The 21,057-nt window shown below is 39.6% G+C and overlaps 1 protein-coding gene across 3 annotated transcripts in view; it reads left to right on the top strand.

Annotated features, from left to right (window-relative positions):
• The window catches only part of RNF180 (ring finger protein 180), a 65,838-nt gene that overhangs the window by 26,681 nt on the left and 18,100 nt on the right, over window positions 1-21,057 (top strand). For all 3 annotated transcript variants that reach the window (XM_077347225.1, XM_077347224.1, XM_077347226.1), the window contains exons 5-6: window positions 15,492-15,717; window positions 20,181-20,306. In XM_077347225.1, coding sequence (XP_077203340.1) covers window positions 15,492-15,717; window positions 20,181-20,306 — 352 coding nt within the window. The remainder of the gene's footprint in view (window positions 1-15,491; window positions 15,718-20,180; window positions 20,307-21,057) is intronic.

Here is a 21,057-nt window from a genome sequence, read left to right on the forward strand (position 1 = left end):
ACCATTGCATGGATCACAGTGGCTAGGTTGGGTGTTGACAGAATGTGAGCTGTCGAGCTTAGCGCAGATGGTAAAACACCTGGTGGGCAGTATTTGTGACCTGGATGTACACAGACAATGTGGAGTCCAGGATCACACCTCACTAGTTGAGGCTGTTTCTGAGAAACAGTGACGAGAAGTGTACAAAGTATTCCAAATGAGACCACACCATAGATCTATAATTTTTATCAGCTGCTTTATCTTTAATCCATTTCCTAATAATCCCTAACATAGAGTTTGCCTTTTTTCAGTGCTGCAGGGTTAGCACTACAACCCCAAGATCTTTTTCTATTTGTTTAATGTATTTGAACTGAATGTATTTTGACTGCTTTTTAACTTTCTAAAAAATTTTTAATGGTGTATGTTTGGGAGAGGTGTTAATTTTAATGGTTTATAATGTTTTTATTATGTATGTTTTAAACTACTAGCTGGCATGGCAGCCCTTATAAGGGCAGCAAGATAAAATACAACTTAAATAAATTATAATGTTCTAGATGCGTTTCAGCCAGATTTCCCAGGCCAACTCAAGCTGTCAGACAATATGCTCCTTCAGTTTGGATCTTAATAACCATGATCAGAGGCCTGTTTTCAGAAAACAGGACTTTCCCTCTTCCTTACAAAACTGCTCCTCAAGGTCAAGGTATTTAGTTTAGTGCAGGGAACTAAAGTTCATAGTGGGTGTTGTCTGAAATTATATACACCAGTGGTCCCCAACCCCCAGTCCGGGGACCGGGACCGGTACATGGATCAGTCAGTACCAGGCCGCGGCTCCTCCTCATCCTCCTCCCCGGCTGCTGCCTCGGAGGCTGCCCTACCACTCTGCCGCCAGCTCAGCTTTGGTGCTTTCCAGTGGCTGGTGCTCCCCTCGGCTGGCAGCACCCCCCAGAGGGAGACGGGAAGTCAGGGGCGCCAGTGGGAAAGCAAGCAGAGCAGGGGCTCAGGCGGTGGTGGTGACGTCCCTCGGCAAAAGACTATCCCTCCCCTGGGCCTCAGTAAAATTGTCAAACGTTAAAAAGGTTGGGGACCACTGATATACACCACCATGAGTAGAAGCAACACCTGCTCATTTTATGCCCCACTTGATCCATACCTGTGTTGAATTAATCTGTATCTCATACTCTAAAGATTGGTAGTTCAAATAGAGTATACATTTATAGTAGCAATGATTATGAAATCTGATTTAATTGGGCTTCACAATGGAAACAGGCATCTCACTTTAAAAGGATTGGGTAGTTTCTCCTGTAGAAAATCTCTGCCCTGTGAGTCTAGAAACCTACTGGAGAGGACTGCCTTTAAGACTAGACTGTAGTAGCTTTGATGGTCTTATTTAGTGTAAGGCAGCTTCATGTGCCAAATAAGGAATCAAAAGTTGGGAATAAGTGAATTTTAGCTCCTGGAATTATCTACCTACCTGGCTGACACTCTTGTAGGCTTGGAGCCAGAATGTAGGCAACAGAGATATGAACACCATGAGGGAACTAGGGTTCTGAGATGCCCATCATTATGAATTCTGAGGCACATTGATGATATTATAGGTGGAATGCACTGATGTCATGGTGTGGGGCCTGGGATGTCTCACGGAACAAGAGTATGCGTGGCATTTCCACATATCACTGTAGGTAGTCACAATCATGTGGCTATTCACAGGCATGCACAGGAACCTTAGAGAATAAAACTTACATGTACAGTACTGCACACCATCAGCTGTCCATGGAAAAGAATAATTAACATGCCTGAATAATTAACATGGAAGATTACAAAATTACACCTTCCTGCAAATCACTTCCTTGAACTTAGAAATTATCTCCTTATAATATTGCTAGTTCCTGAGTAATGGGAAGAAAACATTCTGTTCATGTGCAGTCAATGGATTTTAATCAGTGTGGATTTAGTTAGGTTCTCCCAAATATTCTGGGATTGGTCCAGCCTAAATCAATTTCTACAGTTCCCTTTTCCTACTGCAGACCCCTGTGGATCCCCAAGTTTATGCAGTATAATTTTTCAACTCAAAAGAATTTTTTTTTGTTTCTCAAGAAATGGTGACTTGCAGAATCACGTGGCACATGACAGTGTCCCTTATTAAAACGACAAGAGCTGCACAATTAGTATGTTCCCCCACCAAACAGTGATAGTGGGTTCTGCTGTAAAGATAATTACAGTAGTCCCATAATTGCAGTTACAAGAATTCATGGAACTGGAAGTAAAAGAGTTGGCGGGAAAGCAGTCATGATTTCTTCCATACTATTTGAAGGTTCATTTTTCCATAAGCTTATCTAGTTTTGTTTTTTCACAGTAAAATGTTGATTTCTAGCTCAAATACCAAAACATGCATGTGTGTATGAACAAGACACCTGCTTTTCAGAAAGCAGAGTCAAAGTTTTATTTGATCCTGTTTTCATTATGCAGTTTACCCTGTCATCTGCTATTTGTTCTTATCTTACCTTATAAATCAAATAAATAAATGTTTTTCCACATCTAATTCTAGAAATTGCTAAATTGTGGCTCTGTACAGGTATCTATCCCATCATTGTGAATGCACAGATGGCTACTCAAAGAATCATAGTTACAGGCATGCAATGGAAATAATCTGTTCTACCCAGGCACTTGCAGTCTGCCTAAATTCATAGAATCAGCATTTCTGTGAGGTAGTTATCTACCCTCCACTTAAAACCTTCCAAGGAAGAAGAACCCACCACATCCCAAGGAAGCCTGTTCCACTAAGGAACTGCTCTAACAGGAACTTTTTCCAGATGTTTAGCCGAAAATTCTTTTGAATTAATTTCAACCCATTGGTTCTTGTCCTACCTTCTGTGTTTTGTTTTGTTTTTCCTTCTTGGTGGACCGCATCACTTTGGAAAATGATGGAACAGCCTCTGCTTAGCTAGTGGGCACAAATGCAATAAGGGTAGTAGGAGTCTATACTTTTCAGTTTAGTTCAACTTTTGTTGAGGACAAGACATAAAACTTGTTAAATATTTGTTTAACTGTTCTTAACTCTTTATGTGACCATGGGCTAACATGCAAAAGAGCAGTACCAGCAGAAGTTCTGCACAAAAGAAAGTTGCCATAATGTTTTTTAATGTCCTGATTTTGTACTACTTTTTATTAGCAATATTAGATGTATATGTGTGTATGGAGAGATGCTTCTGAAAAATAAAAATCTTGGCATTGCGTTATATGCTTTTGTTCAATGAAAAATTTTCACATTTTAAAATCTTGTTGTTTTTGAGATTTATAAGGATTCTTTTTTCCCTGCTCCTCCTTGGACTGAGTTAAAAGCCTGTATTGATTGCAGTGGTTTGGAGCCATCTGGTGAATTATTAATTGAGCTTTATTTGGCAGGCATGAGTTTTCAATTGATTTCTTGAAAGGCTATGCACATTGTATCATAGAGCTGTTATCTTCATTTTAAAGAGATAAGAGCATTAATTAATATTTAATGTAATATCTGCATAAATGAATATCGATGCAAAGCAGAATGTAATCTCAAAGTAAAACTGCTTACTTGCAAGAGGACAGCAGCAAAGAAAGCCCACCTCTCATTAGAGTACACCATAAACCTCCCACTTGAGTAGATGAATTTTTTGATAGCATATTTGCTTTTCAGGCCTCTTTAGCTGCTTATTTTGCAACCTAGAATGCAGCTGTTGTATAGCTAGCAGTGCTACAATTCATGGCTTAACTTAAGGTTATATTTTGCTGACATCCTCCTGGGTATTGGTGATCAGATGTATTCCGAATTTTCCACTGTGATCCCAGGCATGTGGGAGCTGATTCAGATTGGGACCACATACGAAGAAGAGTTGGTTTTTATATCCCGCTTTCCATTACCAGAGTGAGTCTCAAAGGGGCTTGCTATCACCTTTCCTTCCTCTCCTCACAACAGATGCCCTGTGAGGTAGGTGGGACTGAGAGAACTATATCAGAACTGATCTGTGAGAACAGTGCTAAGAAACCCGTGACTAGCACAAGTTCACCCAGCTGGTTGCATTTGGAGGAGTGGGGAATTAAATCCAGTTCTCCAGATTAGAGGCTGCCAGTCTAACACAGTATGAGAGGGTTTAAATCTCTCTTCCCTCCCCCTAGAAGGTTTTTGTTTTTTTACCTACTGGTGGCATTTGTGCCACTGGAGAAACCTCATGGACAGATGGTCTGCAAAAGTTTCCCTAAGTCAGGAGCACAGTACAGCAGAGACTTAAACCCTCTCACTCCTGCATATCAATCCAAATTAGTCCCTCCATACCTGGGAACTAAGTTCTAAGCCCAGAACTCACAATTCATGACTGATCAACCTGGACCCGGAGAATATGCAAGGAAAACGTAATATGTATTTATGAACTTCAATTCACCACATTTTCAAAACGAAGTCATTTATAGGTTTCAGTTATCTAGTGCTTGTTTCTAGTTCTGACACATTGTTTGAACACTGAAGTAGTACATTTACTTGTATAAGAATGAAGTACCAATTGAAGTATGAAAGTTCTTTCTGGAGGACATGCTTTCCTGAGCACATTATTAAGTGTACGACAAGTATACAGGGAACCTGATGTTAGGAGTCAACATCAGGGAAAGGCCTTGGCCTCTATTTCCCACTCTGCGCCTCCAGAAGAACTGGTTGGCCACTGTGTGAGACACGAAGCTGGACTAGATGGACCATGGGTCTGATCCAGTAGGACTCTGCTTACTGAATACAGTGGGATTTACATGTATAGATTGGGATGCACATATTTCAACAGTTATCACTTGCCTTTGTGCAAGAGAGAGGAATAGTTGTGAATTTACACAATGTCCTTAATCTTAGTTGTGAAAAATAGGGAAAGCACTCCTGAGACACTGTGCAGCTTTAACAGTTTCATTCTACAAGGTTTTTGTTTGGTTTTTTACTTAAGCGTAAAAATGACAAACAATATTTTATGGCTGATACTTTTAAGGACCCACATAATAAAAATATGTTTGAATTTTAAAGCGGATTGACCAAACAATAAAATTATTGTCTTCTGGAAAATCTAACACACCACTTCTAAAATTTAGATATACTTTCCTCATTTTTAACCCATTGGAATTAGGTTCAGATTTGGGGGAGATATAATCCAATAGCTATTTTATGATAGTTCAGAAATGGGAAGTTCCGTCAGTTTGAAGTGTTTGGTACAAGGCAAGAATAATTTATCCAAGCTGTTGAGGCTCTGCTCTACCCTCTTTGGAAGAGCTATTTTAAACATTTAAACTAATCTCACTCAGCCCTTATGCTTGTGACTTTGCAGACGTTTAAAATATACAGGACCAAGGAATGACTCATTCTTAATTGTAGAAAATGCACATCAGGCCAGGGGGGTGGGTGGGAATTAAAACCCACCCACATTGACCTGATAATCTGAACGTATCTCCACAAGGAACTTGAAAAATAAATATTTTATTTATTTAAATATGCATATCACACTTTCCCTCCATTTATAGCATCTCAAAGCAACTTTTAAAAAATCATGTCCAAAAAGGTACATCACTAAACTGTTAAACATTTATCTAAAACCAAAGAGCCCAGAATTTTCATCTGTCCCTCCAAAAACAAAACAGCCATCAGACAGAATATTAATTATCTATTTAAGTCTTTTGTTACCGCTCTGCAATGCCTACAAAAATAAGCCAAGGTAGTGCTCTCCTGACTTCATCTGGGAGGCATTCCACAAGGACCACATCTATGAATCTAATAATAGTTCTTTCCAGTAGATTCTTCTGTCTTTTACAAAGCCCAGAGTTCATGAACAGGGTCATACTGAAGATATGATCCATTACATATTACTTTTGCACTATTCCATAATGTTGTTTAGGGCATCATATGACTCATGGAAAGCTATGACTAGTTTTAAAAGAAATGGGTATGCCATAACATCTGATTATTTTGACATGCAACTAATAACATAAAGGGAAACACAAACCCAACCTGGAAAACTGGTGAGAACCACAAAGGTTAGGCATAAAACCGTATATAGAGAAATAGTTTATTAATAGAGCTCAAAATGTTTGTAAACCATAGAAGAGTATCTTATCTATTGGGCACACATAAAGCATCTTAGCATGTACATGACTAGTGTCTGGTCCTTTAATAAAGTGACCTTTTCACAGAGAAACACACAGCAGAATTTTCCAGGGGAGAAATAAGACATATTTGCTGGCTGAGAATTCTGCCTGGTATATAACAACCAATATGAATATATTATAGGAACAGTACCAGCTATAAGAGATTAAATAAGTATTTACCCCCCTGTTGAAAACTGAAATAAAAAAATGTGTATACAACTGTGTGTATCTGTATATTGACCTCTGAGGAAGATCAGTATGATCGAAATGCATTAGGTCTGGACTTGGTAGCATTAGTGGTGTACACACTGAAATGCTTTATGGGCACCCAGAAGATAAGATATTCTTTTATTGTTTTAAACATTTTGAGTTCTAATAATAAATTCTTTATATTTTTCTATATTTTGATATGCAACCTGTAACCTGGACAAGAGGCTGCTGTTGGGACAAAATATGAAGAATGGTTTCCAATTGGCAAAGAGGTCAGACAAGGATGTAGTTTGTCTTTCTGTGACTTCAGTCTATATTCAGAACGTATCATAAGGAAAGCTGGGTAAGATTTAGATGAAAGTGGAGTGAAATTTGGTAGATAGGACATTAACAGATTGAGATATGCAGATGACAGCACATTACTGGCAGAAAATAGTGAAGACTTGGAAATGACAGCTGATGAAGGTTAAAGAAGAAAATGTTGCTGTAGAATTACAGGTGAACATCAAGGAGACCAAATTAACGACTACTGGGGATCTACAAAACTTTGATGGTGAAGAAATTGAAATTGTTCAAGATTTTCTATTCCTCATCAGTGGAAGGAAGACTGAAACTAGGAAATCAGGAAATTGAGACTGGGAAGAACAGCCATGAAGGAGCTAGAAGAGATTCTTATTAAAGTGTAAGGATGTATAACTGTTGACCAAGATTAAGATATTTGATGCAATAGTATGCCCCATAACTATGTATGGGTTTGAAAGTTGGACAGTGAAGAAAGCTGACAGGAAAAAAGTTTCATTTGAAATGTGGTGTTGAAGGAGAGTTTTACAGATACCATGGCCTGCCAAAAAGACAAATAAATAGATTCTAGATCAAACCAAGCCTGAATTTAGCTAAAATGGCTAAACTGAAGCAATTGTACTTTGGTCATATTATGAGGCAGCAGGAAAGAAGGATAACCCAACGTTAGATGGATCAACTCTACAAAGGAAGCCATGGCCCTCACTTTGCAAAACCTGAGTAACACTGTTAATAATAAAACAAAGCAGGATTCTTCCCATCTTACTACAGGCTAAAATGCTCCACCCAAATGCTTCAGGCAGGGGGGCAGGGTCAGTAGATTCCTTGGAAACACATGAGGGTAGAGTCAAGATGGGAATCAGTAAAACTCACTCCCTTTCTTTGTTAGCAGGTGGTGGTTGTTTTTTGCTAGATTGAACCTAGTCAATTTACCTGTGCAGCTGGAGAGATGTTTCCCCTTTCCTTGGTTATCCCAGTGTCTGTAGTGAGAAGCAGATTTTTTTCTGTTTACCCCTGGCCTAGATTGCAGTTTGTTTACTTTATTCCACTCAATGGGAGCCTTTAAAAATCAAAGCAACCCATGCCCACATAGCACTGCCTTGACAGAATGTTAGTGTTTTTATATATAAATAATAATGTTGGAACAACTCTGAGCATATGTTGCTTTATGTGACCAAAAATTAACAGCTACAAGCTTTTATATTTTTCAACATGTGCGCCTACTTTTATTAGTAGATGAAAGCTGCTGTTTTAGACAGTTGCCTTACAGTTTCTGTTGCTATTTGCCTTTTAATCTTCCATTGTGTATTTTATGTAGCTGGCCCTTCATTATATTGGTTACAATATACATAGCTGCCAATCTAAGTTTACCAGTTCACAAAGTCCACTACATATTATTTTAGTTGTCTGAGAGACACCTTTAGGATATGGGACAATGAGGAATAGAAATTATTTGAAGTAAATAAATAAATGAACAAGCCAACTATTGAATCTAGAACCCCATATATGCAAAGATAATGTAGACTGCAGATTATAAAACCTTATCCTACAGCCCCTCCAGTTCCTTCTGGTTGGTCCCTGTGAGGTCAGGAAAATTGCTGCTATTTCCCTGAGTCCCATAAACAGTGGTATCCACTCATTGCCACTAATAACACTGTATTGCCACTAATAATGGTTCTTATATGTACCTCCCACTACAATACGAGCCAGCACAGGGGAAATTTACTGCAGCTCTGAGTATTCCAGGGATGGGAGGCTGACCCACTGTAGGAGAAGAAGAGTTTTCTCTACCCAAAGGAGTCTCAAAGCGGCTTATGTTCACCTTCCCTTTCCTCTCCCCACAACAGAAACCCTGTGAGGTAGGTGAGGCTGAGAGGCTGAGAGGGCCCTGATATTACTGCTTGGTCAGAACAGCTTTATCAGTGCTGTGGCGAGCTCAAGGTCACCCAGCTGGTTGCATACGGGGGAGTGCAGAATCAAACCCAACTCGCCACATTAGAAGTCCGCCCTTATAACCACTACACCAAACTGGTTCTCCCAGTTACCATAGTTCAAATACTAATACTGAAAAGGACTGGTGTCTTTCCAGAGATTATACTTAAAGCATTTTAAATATTAAAAAGTTAAATAATTGAGTATACATATTCTAGTTAAACTTTCAGGCTGAGAAAGAGAACAAAGAAAAGGTGAAAGCACACAGTCCTCTATCCCTCGACTAGGTACTTCTAATTGTACTTGAAGTACAGACTAGATTTACTTGGTTGGAATAGTTTAAGTTAATAATGACCTTAAGTGGGCAGGATAGAGTCCACAGGTTAAAACTTAGTCCCGTCATAGCCTGTGTTCCCAAGAACAGCATGCAGAAGTAAAGAGAGCTTCTTCACGTCCTGAGAATAACCTAAGTTGGGAAGCCCATCCTCTATGGTGAGGATCTTCCTGTCCCAAAAGGAATAGTTTACCTTTTAACTATTTGCCTCTTAGTAGTCTTTGTCCTTTTTGTTTGTAACCCCACAGCTAGGTGTGAGTTGGTAAGTCATTTTCCTGTGAGAGTCTTGATAACTTCCCGTAATGTATCTACCAAACCCTATGAGGAATAACTTGGTGTGCATGAGTGTCTGAACACCTTGGAAAAGTTATTTACACGGTCCATTCCTTGTTAATTTGCTTCAGTAGAAAAATTGCTGTTTCTCTGGATGATTGCCAGCAGCTACACAGTGACCTGCATTCCCAAAAATTGTTAATCTGAAAAAATGTAATCTTTCCAATAGTAGTAGTAGTATCCGGAAACTGTTAAATCAGTTGTCTCTTTGGATTCATTTTCTAATGAGTGATAGTCCAAACAGTTCAATTATGTAGTGTTATCAAAAATTTTGTTAAGTTTTCGTATAGGTCTGTCATCATATGGTTATGCCAGTTGCCATTCCCATTAATTGCTATGAGTTTCTTCAGAAAAGTTTTTTGAGGGGATACCAGTGCTGTCAGAAATGGGTTCTTATATTCAGTCAAGGATTATAGATATGTTCTATATATAAGGTAGATAACACTTATCTTGGTCTGGTTCAGGCTGATCAAGGTAAAAGAGAAAGTAAGACCATTTCCACATGAGGAATCTGCCCCTGGACAGCCTCTGGTTGCTGGCGGGGTATACAGCGCCCTCCACATTATGTCGCTGTCTGGGGATGGTTGTGGGAACTGGCAGGAGTGCAGGACGGTGCTGTCCATCCCCGGACTGGGAGAAACAGCCTCACCTGAGACAGGCTGCTGGGGTGGAGGGTCCAAGGCTCAGTGAAGCCTGCACAGCCAGCACGACACATGAGAATCCCGAGAATCCTGATCATACAGGAGTCTGAGCGCTTTGTTTTTAAGCCAGTCATTTACACAAAATGTATTTTAGGGCTACAGTTACTATGCCCGGCCTTCTCACAACTCAGGCAGGCAAAAACAGTCCCATTTCTGTTTTCTGGAAGTGGGAAATGAGCTGCAAAAGCGGGGGGGGGGGGTGATTGAGCAGCCTGAGACAAGAGAAGTGCATGGAAAACTGCCAGCAAGTACAACACAAAGGTGTCTGAGCACTTTGTTTTAAAGCCTACCATTTATACAAAATGACTTTTTGGACTCCAGGGACCATGTTCAGTGTCTCAGAAATCCACCCAGAGAGAAATAAAGTCCAAAGGGGGGTGGAAATGCTGTATCATTCTGGCTTTTCTCCATAGCAACGTGGTAGTGTTGATTTTTACTTAAAACGTGTCAGTGTTGTGGCATTACCACAGAGCAACACAGAAGTTCTTTTTGGATTTTTTTTGTTTCCATAATAACAGGGTTAGGGACTTAAGTTTTTTTTAATGAACTCTAGGTATTTAGAAGAGCCTCTTGTGGCACAGAGTGGTAAGACAGCAGACATGCTGTCTGAAGCTCTGCCCATGAGGCTGGGAGTTCAATCCCAGCAGCCGGCTCAAGGTTGACTCAGCCTTCCATCCTTCCGAGGTCGGTAAAATGAGTACCCAGCTTGCTGGGGGGTAAACAGTAATGACTGGGGAAGGCACTGGCAAACCACCCCGTATTGAGTCTGCCATGAAAACATTAGAGGGCGTCACCTCAAGGGTCAGACATGACCCTTTGCTTGCACAGGGGATACTTTTAGCTTTACCTTAGGTATTTAGAGGAGCTAATAGATTGTGGTGATAGACTTTTTAAAATGTTATTGTGTTACAATGATCTAGCAATTGCTGATAATTGAAAATGGTAAGGGGGAGAGGGCAGGATTGCAGGCCATAGGGGGGCTGAGACAAGAGAAGTGCATGGAAAACTGCCAGCAAGTACAACACAAAGGATCTTTGCCATATGAAAGCAGTGCCTATCTGTGAACATTGATACATGAGCATATTGTTTATTTATAATCCACCCATGGTTTGGGAGGCTGTTCTCTGTTGTCTTTCACCAATAAGAACAGAAATCAAGGCCTATTACATATTTAAGATAAAGTAATTATGTTTGTGTCAATGTGACCTAATTCTTGAGTTTCCTCAAAGGACAGTTCAGCCAAAGACCTCATAATTAATTTATTTCACTAATATGATTATTCAAATTCATTATTGAAGTGACTGGTATGTACAAAACAAATAGTAGATCTGAAGAAAGCCAAGATTAGGCATCTCCTCAAAGAAGGGGGGAACTGTTAGAATAGTGGAGAAACAGTGCAGAAAAGGAAGTTGTAATTGATTATTATCAGATTAATTAAAACCTACTGGTCAATGAATGTAAAATATTTATTTATTTATGTAGGTATTTATATATACCACCCTCCTCAAGAACTAGTCATGTTTTAATACTTCACAAAATGTATTCCAAATCTTCATTCTTCTGTGTTCCCTCTCTGTTTTGGATAATATCTTTGAAAAGATTTCTGCAGCTTGTACATGTACATTATATCTCTAGGTAGCATTTTATTATATTCTTGATTTGGAAATATATTAATTATCCATAGCTTACTAAATTCACCACTGGCTTCAAAGACATGCTTAATTACTGAGATTTTTTCTTCAACTATCTTTTAAACATTAAATCATGCATTTCCCATGAAATACACACAGAAGACCTTGATAACTGTTTTGTTTGATTTCTACAGTCGCTTCTTCCTATCACATTTTTAACCTTCTACTGCAGACTCCCAGTTAACCTTATATCTTGTTTCTGAGGTTCCACTGATTCCCCAGAACAAAATGTCAGGACTCTGTAGCAGAAAGGGAGAATTGGTAGAAGCCACCAAGCCATCACCAGAATGCCCTAAGTTCTTCAAAACTGCTTAGCTGGGTGCAGCCGAATCCCAATATATGTTATTGAGAAATTAATATTAATGACACATAGTTTTCTGACAAATATCCAGTCATCTGGCCAGTTTATATAGCACGTTAACATTTATACAGTGCTTTAGAGTCAATTCAAAATGTTTCTCACAGCTCATCTCAATAATTTTTTTAACAGCAGCAAATTAGGCCCCTATTATTATCATCATTGTATGGCAAGTGGGATGACATAATATAAACTGATCTCATCAGATCTCAGACACTAAGCAGGCCGGTACTTAGGCAGATGACCACCAAGGAAGACTTTACAGAGGAAGGCAATGACAAACCACCTCTGCTTAAGCACTTGCCTTTGAAAACCCTGTGGGGTTGTCCTAAGTCAGCTGTGACTTGACGACACTTTACATGTACACATATGACGTGGGGGGATAAGGCTGAGATGGATAGGTTGCCCAAAGCCCCCTTCATTGCAGAGGTTAGATTTAAATGGGAGACTGTTGGTTCACAGCCGAGTCAGTCTTTTAGGTGCTATGTTTGAATAGGCCCTTTCATTTATAATGAAAATTTCTTCAATATTCTGTCCTTTTATGTTCCCAGTGCCTATCGATCATTTTTGGTACCATAAATAGACAGTGTTCGCTTTAAATTTCAGTGTTGTGCTGAAGAAGATACCCATTTTCTTATTTTCCCCATGAGCAATTTATCTTTACCAAGCTGAAGCAGAAAAGCCTGAGAGGAAGATATCGTGCTCTGCAATTCCTAGCTCCAAAGAGCTTCTTAACCTACTTTGTTCTCCTTGATGATTTTGACTTATATTTTAGGGGGGAACTGCAAGTGAATTATTAACTTAATAATTATTAACTTAATATGAAGACTTTGACCTCTTTGGCTGGCCTTGATTTTAAGTATACATTATCTAGAAGCCTAAAATAATATAACACTATACTGAATGCCAACACTGTCTATTTATGGTACCAAACCTCAGTGCAAAAACCTCAAAGGATTCACTGGTCTAATTCAGAAGATTCACTTCTTTGGCTGTCAAAGGATTTTGGTGGAGTTTCCTTATTCTGGTTCTGTTTAATTTCATACTTTTCCACTCTTTGCTGTGTTTTTCTACATGTATTATACAAACTATACCACCCCCTCGTTGGATACTGCTGGAGTGACTAGACAATTAAATCAGACTTTTCATATGAAAACAGCTGTAACTGCAGTTGCTTTGGTGAATTGGTGGGATGTTAGATGAAATACACTCTCCATTACTTAATAACAATGGACACCAGGCAAAGATTGTGAATGCTGTCGTTATTGTTTTTTTACACCATATTTATGGTAATTCTTGAATGTCAGTCTAGGCAAAACGAAACAATATAATGATAAAGCTATTAAAAACAAACCAGGGCATAAACACATGCCATCAAGAACAGGCCACAAGAACAGGTTGAAGTAATCCTTATCTATGGTTCCTCTATATATCTGTGAAACAGCCTCGGGGGTGGAACGTGTCTGGCTGTCCAAGCTGGAATAGGGTCAATCAGGGTGCGGCCAGCAACGCTGGTCGCACCTTGATTGGCCCTGCCCCTACAGCTCCCTCCCTTCCTAGACGCTAGCCATGTTCCTCTCAGACACGCCAGAGACAGAGAGGAAGAGGAAGACTTAAATTCAGAGGAAGACCTAAATCAACTTCCTTTATTTATTTAAAAGGTCAAATTTCTATTCCATGCAAATTGCTCTTGGAAGTTGGGCTTTGATACACTTAAAAAAAAATCAGGCAGCAAGGGTGACCCATACAACAAGTTAATCTTAGGTAAGTTAGGAGCAGGTAGATCAGAAATTGGCTAGGCTCAGAAGCAAAAGCTTATCTGGTTCAGACAAGGTTAGATACTATTGCAATTTTTGTTGCTTTTTAACAGTTTAGGTTCCTGCCTTCTGGTTGATTTGAGGTTTTCCTAGTAGGTTAATTTTGCTGGATTTCCGCTGAGCTGAAACATTTCTACAGTTCTAATGTTTCTGCAATTCACAACTATATCTGCCCTTCTTCAAGCTTCTTTTCTGTACAGGATGGCCATGCATTAAAGGTCTTCTAGTATTATGACCCCTTCATATAATTGAAATAAAGACAATAACAAGCTGATCTAAAAACACGAATAAACCCATGTTTTTCTGGGGCCAGGCTGAGAAGGTGGTATGGGCTATGTCTCATCAGATTTGTTGTTCCATTTTTGATTGAGGCATTGTATGGGGTAATCTTCACTGGCAGTCTTCAAGCAGCAGCTGGACAGATACTTATCCTGGATGCTTTAGGCTGATCCTGCATTGAGTAGGGAGTTGGACTACATGGCCTGTATGGATTTTTCCAACACTATGATTCCATGAAGTGTGTGCTGCTTGTCTAATTTCCTAGCCTAGATTTATTATTCTGATGTGGTCATCTTGGCACAGCTGGAATTGGTTGGATATAAGGTCTTTCACCAAACTCAAAGTGGAGGTTGGACTGGTTAAGTTGTTTGGGGTTTTTTTTGGTAGGGTGGCTTGAGTCTCTCTATCCTTAAATACCCAGTGCAGATAGAGGCCAGCTTTGATGGTATGTACCTCTTACTGGGCACCAAAGACAGATTAGGGATCTTGCTGCTCCATCACCTGCCCAGTAGGACACTGAGACACCCAAGAGGAGAATGATGTACGTTGATTTGGTCTCTCACAGACCGTTTACGCACTGGGAACTTCACTGCCCAGCTCCTGTGCAGGAGCAAAAAATCAGGGGCAGATGAGGTGCACCAGCCCAAATACTCCCCCATGACCCATTATGCACGGGGGGAATAACACACATTCGGGGTGGAATGGCGGCGACTAAAATCACCAATAACGCACGGTGCCAGCTGCAACCGGCCACAGTGTCAGTGCATGCCGCCGAAAAAGCCGTGTTAGTGAAACGTGGAAGAAAGCGCAGCTTCCAGGTGACCGGGGCTCAATTAGAAGCGGCGCCGGGATCGCTGCGTGCATAATCAGTTACTCTGGGTTTTGCCGCCGTCCCATCCCGTGCATAACCGGTGTGCTTTGCGTCTTCCCCTTCCGCGTTTTCCATGTGACCCGAAATCGCCGTTTTGGAGGCCGTGCATAATGGGCCCATGTGAGTGCAGGATGAGATGGGGCAACCTGCCATGACTAAAACTCCAGCCTGCATAAATGGTCACTGGGGAGTAAATAAAGACCACATGAAATGCTGAAAAAAGACTTACATGGAACTGTGCAAGAACAAGTGGTAACTGACTGATTCAGAGAAACAAAACGGTTACCCACTTCACTTTACATTTACTTAAGAGTCTGATTATTTGAATTTTTCATATAAAGTCCATAATCTGTGATCTCCTTAAGAGATATAAATTAACAAATTGTACTTTTTTCCTATGAGGATTGTTGCATGGAACAAATTATATGTTAAACTCAAAGCATACTTTAAAATTCACTTGGATGCTGATACACAAATACATTGTCTATCATAATCATAATAATTGAAATAATTTTAATGCATATTTTCTTGGGGGGGTTTCCTTGTAGATCATGAATGATAATCCGAAAACAGAAGAAGAGCATGAACACAGAAGAGACAAAGAAAGCTACCTCTGTGCAGTGTGCCTGGATTTTTATTATAATCCTCACATGTGCTATCCCTGCCACCATATCTTCTGTGAACCTTGCTTACGCACACTTGCCAAAGATAACCCAACCAATACTCCATGTCCTCTGTGTCGCACTATAATTGCCCAAGTCTATTTTCAACCAGGTATACAATGGAAACTTTAAAAATATTTTATTGGTTGTCATTGGTCTTTCAAAATCAGTATTAGTAAACATTTGCCTTTCCTTTTTAAGGAAATGAATTTAAAACTTAGTATACAAACTTTTAATATGTTTGATAAGTGTTTATTCTCATTGGAGGTAAGGCCAAATTAGATTTGATAGTAGCAGATAGTTGTTTAAATCTGGATCTACAATAAATATGTAGACATTATTATTATTTGCAAAAATTATATCTTGGCTTTTCCTGAGTCATCAAAACATCTAACAAATTAAAACATGCATAATAAAATCATGATAAAACCATTTAAAACCACCACCACCACCACCACCACCCCACAAAAACACACACATCTTTAAAGTAATTAAAACATCTGAAATAAATACAAAGCTGAAATAAATAAAAGACATAGAAATTACAAGTAAAACCTTGAGCAGGAAGGAGGAAACACTGAGGAAAAGCCAAATGAAACGAAAAACTCTGTTGGTAGAAGATAGCAAAAAAAAAAGGGCAGCCGAATCTCCCTGGAAGAAATGAGCAGACAGATTAGGAGTACAAACCTTTCCAACTTATCTCCTTGGGCTTAGTTTCCACAAGTGCATTTCTCCTAAGTCAAGATCTGATACAAGAAGTGAACATTATTAGAACATTATTAGAAGAAAAATATTTAGGGAGAGGGTCTGCAGGGACCAAGTGGTTACTGAGTGGAGGGTGGACTCAATAGCAATATACTCCACTGAGGCCCCTCCCTGCCCCAAATCTCATCCACCCCCAAAGTCTCCTGATATTTCCCAACCCAGAGCTGGCAATCCTAATAAACCAATATAATACTTACGAACCATCTTCATTTTCTCCAGATTCAAAATGTTTAAAATTAAATTGCAGGCACAATGTAATCTGACTGACTCCTGTGATTGAAAAGCCTTTCCTGTTCTATGTTCTTAGACTATAAAATCTGCTTCAGTAGATGAATGAGTACTAGGAAGGATCAGAAAATGTACATCTGTGATTTAATGCTCATTATTGTGCTGCCAAATATATAGTGCTTTTAGAGATACTCAGTTGAACTCTTTCCTGAATAGGATTAATAACTGACGTGTTTGAGAAAGATATGTTTGTGACCAATTAAATAGCTAGTTTTAGCAAAATGGCATAAACTTGTAGAATTAATCTGGGAAGGCGAGCAATTAATCCCAAAAGTTCAGTGGTGATGTTGTAGGTTGCTTTGAGCTTTGGGATAGCTTTTCTCTATATTAAGGACTAATTTCATGCTGTGCTGTCCTCCAGTTTCCCCCACTTATCACTAACAGGAGTTTCAAAATGACTTACAGTCGCCTTCCCTGCCTCACTGCACAACAGATAACCCAGTGAGGAAGGTGGGCCTCAGAAAGCTTTGACAAAGCTGCTCTGTGAAAACAGCTTCTAACAGGACTGATTAGCCCAAGGTCACACAGCTGGCTGCATGTGAAGGAGCCAGGAATCAAACGCACGTAGGATGCGGCCACTACACCAAGCTGGTTTGTTTATATAACTTATATGACACAGACCAGTCTCAATTCATTTCTAACATTTCTAGCTTGTCTGTAAAATTGTTAAATCAGTGCCATTTACAACACTGTGAGGGTATTTCCTCACAGTGGCCAAAATGGCGGAACGCCTCCCACCTGCAATAGCATGATAATTAATCACGCAATTCCCCCTTCACACATTACACTCTCCCTGCCATATCTTCCCCTCGCCGCATACTGCACAAGCAGCAAACATGCAAAGGAAACCACGGCCAGCCAGCAAAGGGCACGGCAAAGGCTGCAGCTCCCCCCCCCCCCCCAGCATTGCAAACAGCATAATTCTCATTAGGCATTCCTACCTCCATGCAGCCTTCCTATTCTCTTCGGTCCACGGACCCCTGTCCTGTCTGCTGCTCTCTTTCACCCCCTGACAGTCCATGCCAGTCCAGTAGTCTTGAACGTCTTCTCTCCCTCCCCAGCACATCGTACGCTGGGCTAAAGCTCGTTTCCCCCTCCAAACCTTCTTCCTGCTGTTTGCAGGCAAGTTGTTTGCTGAGGGATCATGCTTTTTTGGGTGGTGAATCCACTTTTTGGGATTCCTCCTCTCGCGGCTTAAAAGGACGGATATAGTGAGCCAGCCACTGGAGGTAGGTGACATCATCTGGAGGGGCCGGAATATGCCACCTACCTTTGGTGGTTAGCCCACTACATTCCTCAACGGCAAAGATGCCTTAAATTCTATCTTTTATTTATTTACCAGCTTCTGAAAGTAAATACAGTGCTTTAAACTGTAATTGTCTATAATGCATCCTACGTATAAGCAAACAGGAAAATGTATTTTACTCAACCTCTTATTATATGCACTATATAAAAAAGGAAATATCTAGTTGCCTCGCTGTTACATTTTAGCACATACTAGATCATCTAAGAAGAGTATTTATAACGTGATAGGTTATAAACTGCCCTGAGCTTTTTTGGAATGATGATATAAAATGCAATAATAAAATAAATAAAATTAACAAATTAGGGATAAAAGGATTGCATCAAGTAAAAGATCATAATTTCTTTCTCTCAGCAGAGTTCTGAAGTCCTTTGAAACATTTTAAGAAAATTATTTCCAAGATTGATCTATAAACATGAAGGATAGTTTGACAACTTTCTACAGGAATGGTATCTACTGACACACTAACAGTGCCATCATATGCAGAGGTATTCCAGTCTAAGTCAGTTGGAACCAATAGGCTTAAACTGGAGTAACTCTGCATAAAATTTTACTGTAAATTCCTCTGCTTTTCAGTTATCCTATGCATATTTACTCAGAAGTAAGTTGCATTTTGTAGCAGGAATTTAATTCAGGAATTGCACTTCTGATACAGTTTATTTTTCTTAATCTGTTAACAATCAGAATCTCATCAAAGGCTATTTCCTTGGTGATTCTCATTAGTACTTTATATATACTCCTAAGTATGCTGTTGTGTAACATCAAAATCATGCAGTGTATGCAGCTGTATTGCTTACTAGAGGCTAAACATTTGGAATTGCACATGTCCACAATCCCCCATTTTCCAACTTTAAAGGATTTGATGCAGTAGAGAAATATGGACAAGACTTCACAGGAGTTTCTTCATGGCCAGATTTGGTGAATAGTAGACCAGGCATAAGTCAGAACTTATCGCTAACTACCCTGTGACGAGAACCACAAATGATTCTATCATTTGTTGAGAAGAAACCCAGCCTTTCCAGTCCTTCAAAAGCCTGTTTTGGCAGAGAGAAAAAAGATTAGGCTATTCAAACACTATAGAAGAACAGCAGACTCCATAAGGTAATAAACTGAAACAACCATGGGATGCAACCACATAAATGTTTGTGAAGAGGGCTCCTTCACTGCATACCTTTAACTGCACGAGTATATCTGCTTATTTGCAATTTTATACAGCTGGTTAAGTCCTACTGCTGTCATAAAATTGCTCTGTACCTCCAGTTAACATAAAGCCATAAATAAAATGTGCTGAATTGCTATTTTGGGCAATTGGACAAATGGATAACTGAGGCATGACCAAAGTGTTGCATGCAAGCAAATAGTATTATGTAGTTCCTCATATTACTGTAAATTCAATGAGACGTACTCCCAGTTAAGTTTGCACAGAATTTCAGTAGAAGCCTTGAAATTTCAGACTTCCATACTGTATCACAAAATGAGTTTGAAACTCTTATATTTCACAAACCACAAATCAAAAACCTATTTATATGATAACATGGTCTGGATTGAAGATTCTTTGTCATTGGTCTTGTCTTTTTTCCCCACCATAGGAAACAATGGAAGTCAGATACGGTGCCCGTAGAATTGGACCCCCAATCTTTTTGAAACTTGGGGGTTCTTTTAAGGAGAGGCTCCTGCAGCTATGCAGCTATGCTGCAGTTTTCTGCCTCTACCTCAAACCCCCACCTTCCCAGATCATGGAATAGACGAAAAGGCAAAATTTCCCATTGACTTTGATGGCCATTTAGGCTATAATGGAGCAGCTGAATCACAAATTGGATAAGGCTGATTTGGACCATTTAAAGTGCAGGGATGGGCAATTTGGCTCAGATACAGCCAATAAGTATCCAAATCAATGTTACATTGAGTTCTTTTTTGCTTATCTAAACCAAATCACCCATTCCGACAGTGCCTCTGTGCTTCCCTCCAACACTCCATCTCCCTTCTGAAAGGAGGTTGGATGCTGGAGCAGCACTCTATAGGCTAGGGATGAAACAGTTAAGTGGTTCTTTTCCTCTTTCTGTGGCACCAAACCTCCAGAGTAAAATTCATTATTTCACAATCTTAATTTCATGTAATTAACACGTTTCCTAAGAAACTTTTCTCTTCAAATCGTCATGAATTTGAAGAAATCTTAATACGTTTAACAATTACAATCTCTTTTTTCCCTTGCATCCCAGAACTGAACAATTCCACAAAAGCTCATTTTCCTATGGAATATATGAAATTAAAGGAAAATTTTCAAGAGTCAAGTTTAGCAAACTGGCCCCTCCCCAGCTGTAAGAGGGCATTGAGAGTCATTGAAGGTAAGAATAGTTGATTTTTTTTTTGCCCATGTATTTCAGAGAACTTTGAGTTCAGTGTTTTCAAATTTGCACTGGCCTGATTAGCTACTAGTCATAACAAGGACGCATTTTCTCAGAAGTAATTTGGTAACTACCTGAAGATGGATTATAGAACATACTTTAATGAAGGTTAGGTCTTCCTAATGAATAAAGGAATATGAAGACTGGATCCTTATGGGTTGGGGTGCCCCTATTGATCCTTATGGGTTGGGGTGCCCCATATTTAGATCAATAGCTCATTGACTCTTGCAGAAGCCAGCATATACATCAGTTCCCTTGAACTCCTTGCAGTAGGAAATACACTTGTATGTTTGTTTCATGACTCTATTTACTTAACTTGATTAAAAACATACCTGCTGCCCCTCCAGAGATCCACTTGATGCAACTGTTCAAATTATTTTATTTGTTTATTATTTGATTTATTACCCACCACTCCCAGACTGGCTGGTCCGTGGTGGGTTGCAAGTAAGTTCCTCACAATAAAAGCATAAAACCCACATCGCTTGAAACATCATCAACAGCGGCAGCAAAATCCCCCTGCCTATAACACGGTAGACCTTCCCAACCCGAGCCTCAGGGGGATAAGTGGGGAGTCAGCTCACTGTTCCAGCTGTAAAGAGGAGGGGTCCATGATCTTTATCACAAGTCCAATAACTTTATCACAAATAAAATGGCAACAAATGTTTTTATAAAGTAGGCTACAGCATCTCCA

Source organism: Paroedura picta, chromosome 7 (assembly GCF_049243985.1).
Source record: "Paroedura picta isolate Pp20150507F chromosome 7, Ppicta_v3.0, whole genome shotgun sequence".
NCBI lineage: Eukaryota > Metazoa > Chordata > Lepidosauria > Squamata > Gekkonidae > Paroedura > Paroedura picta.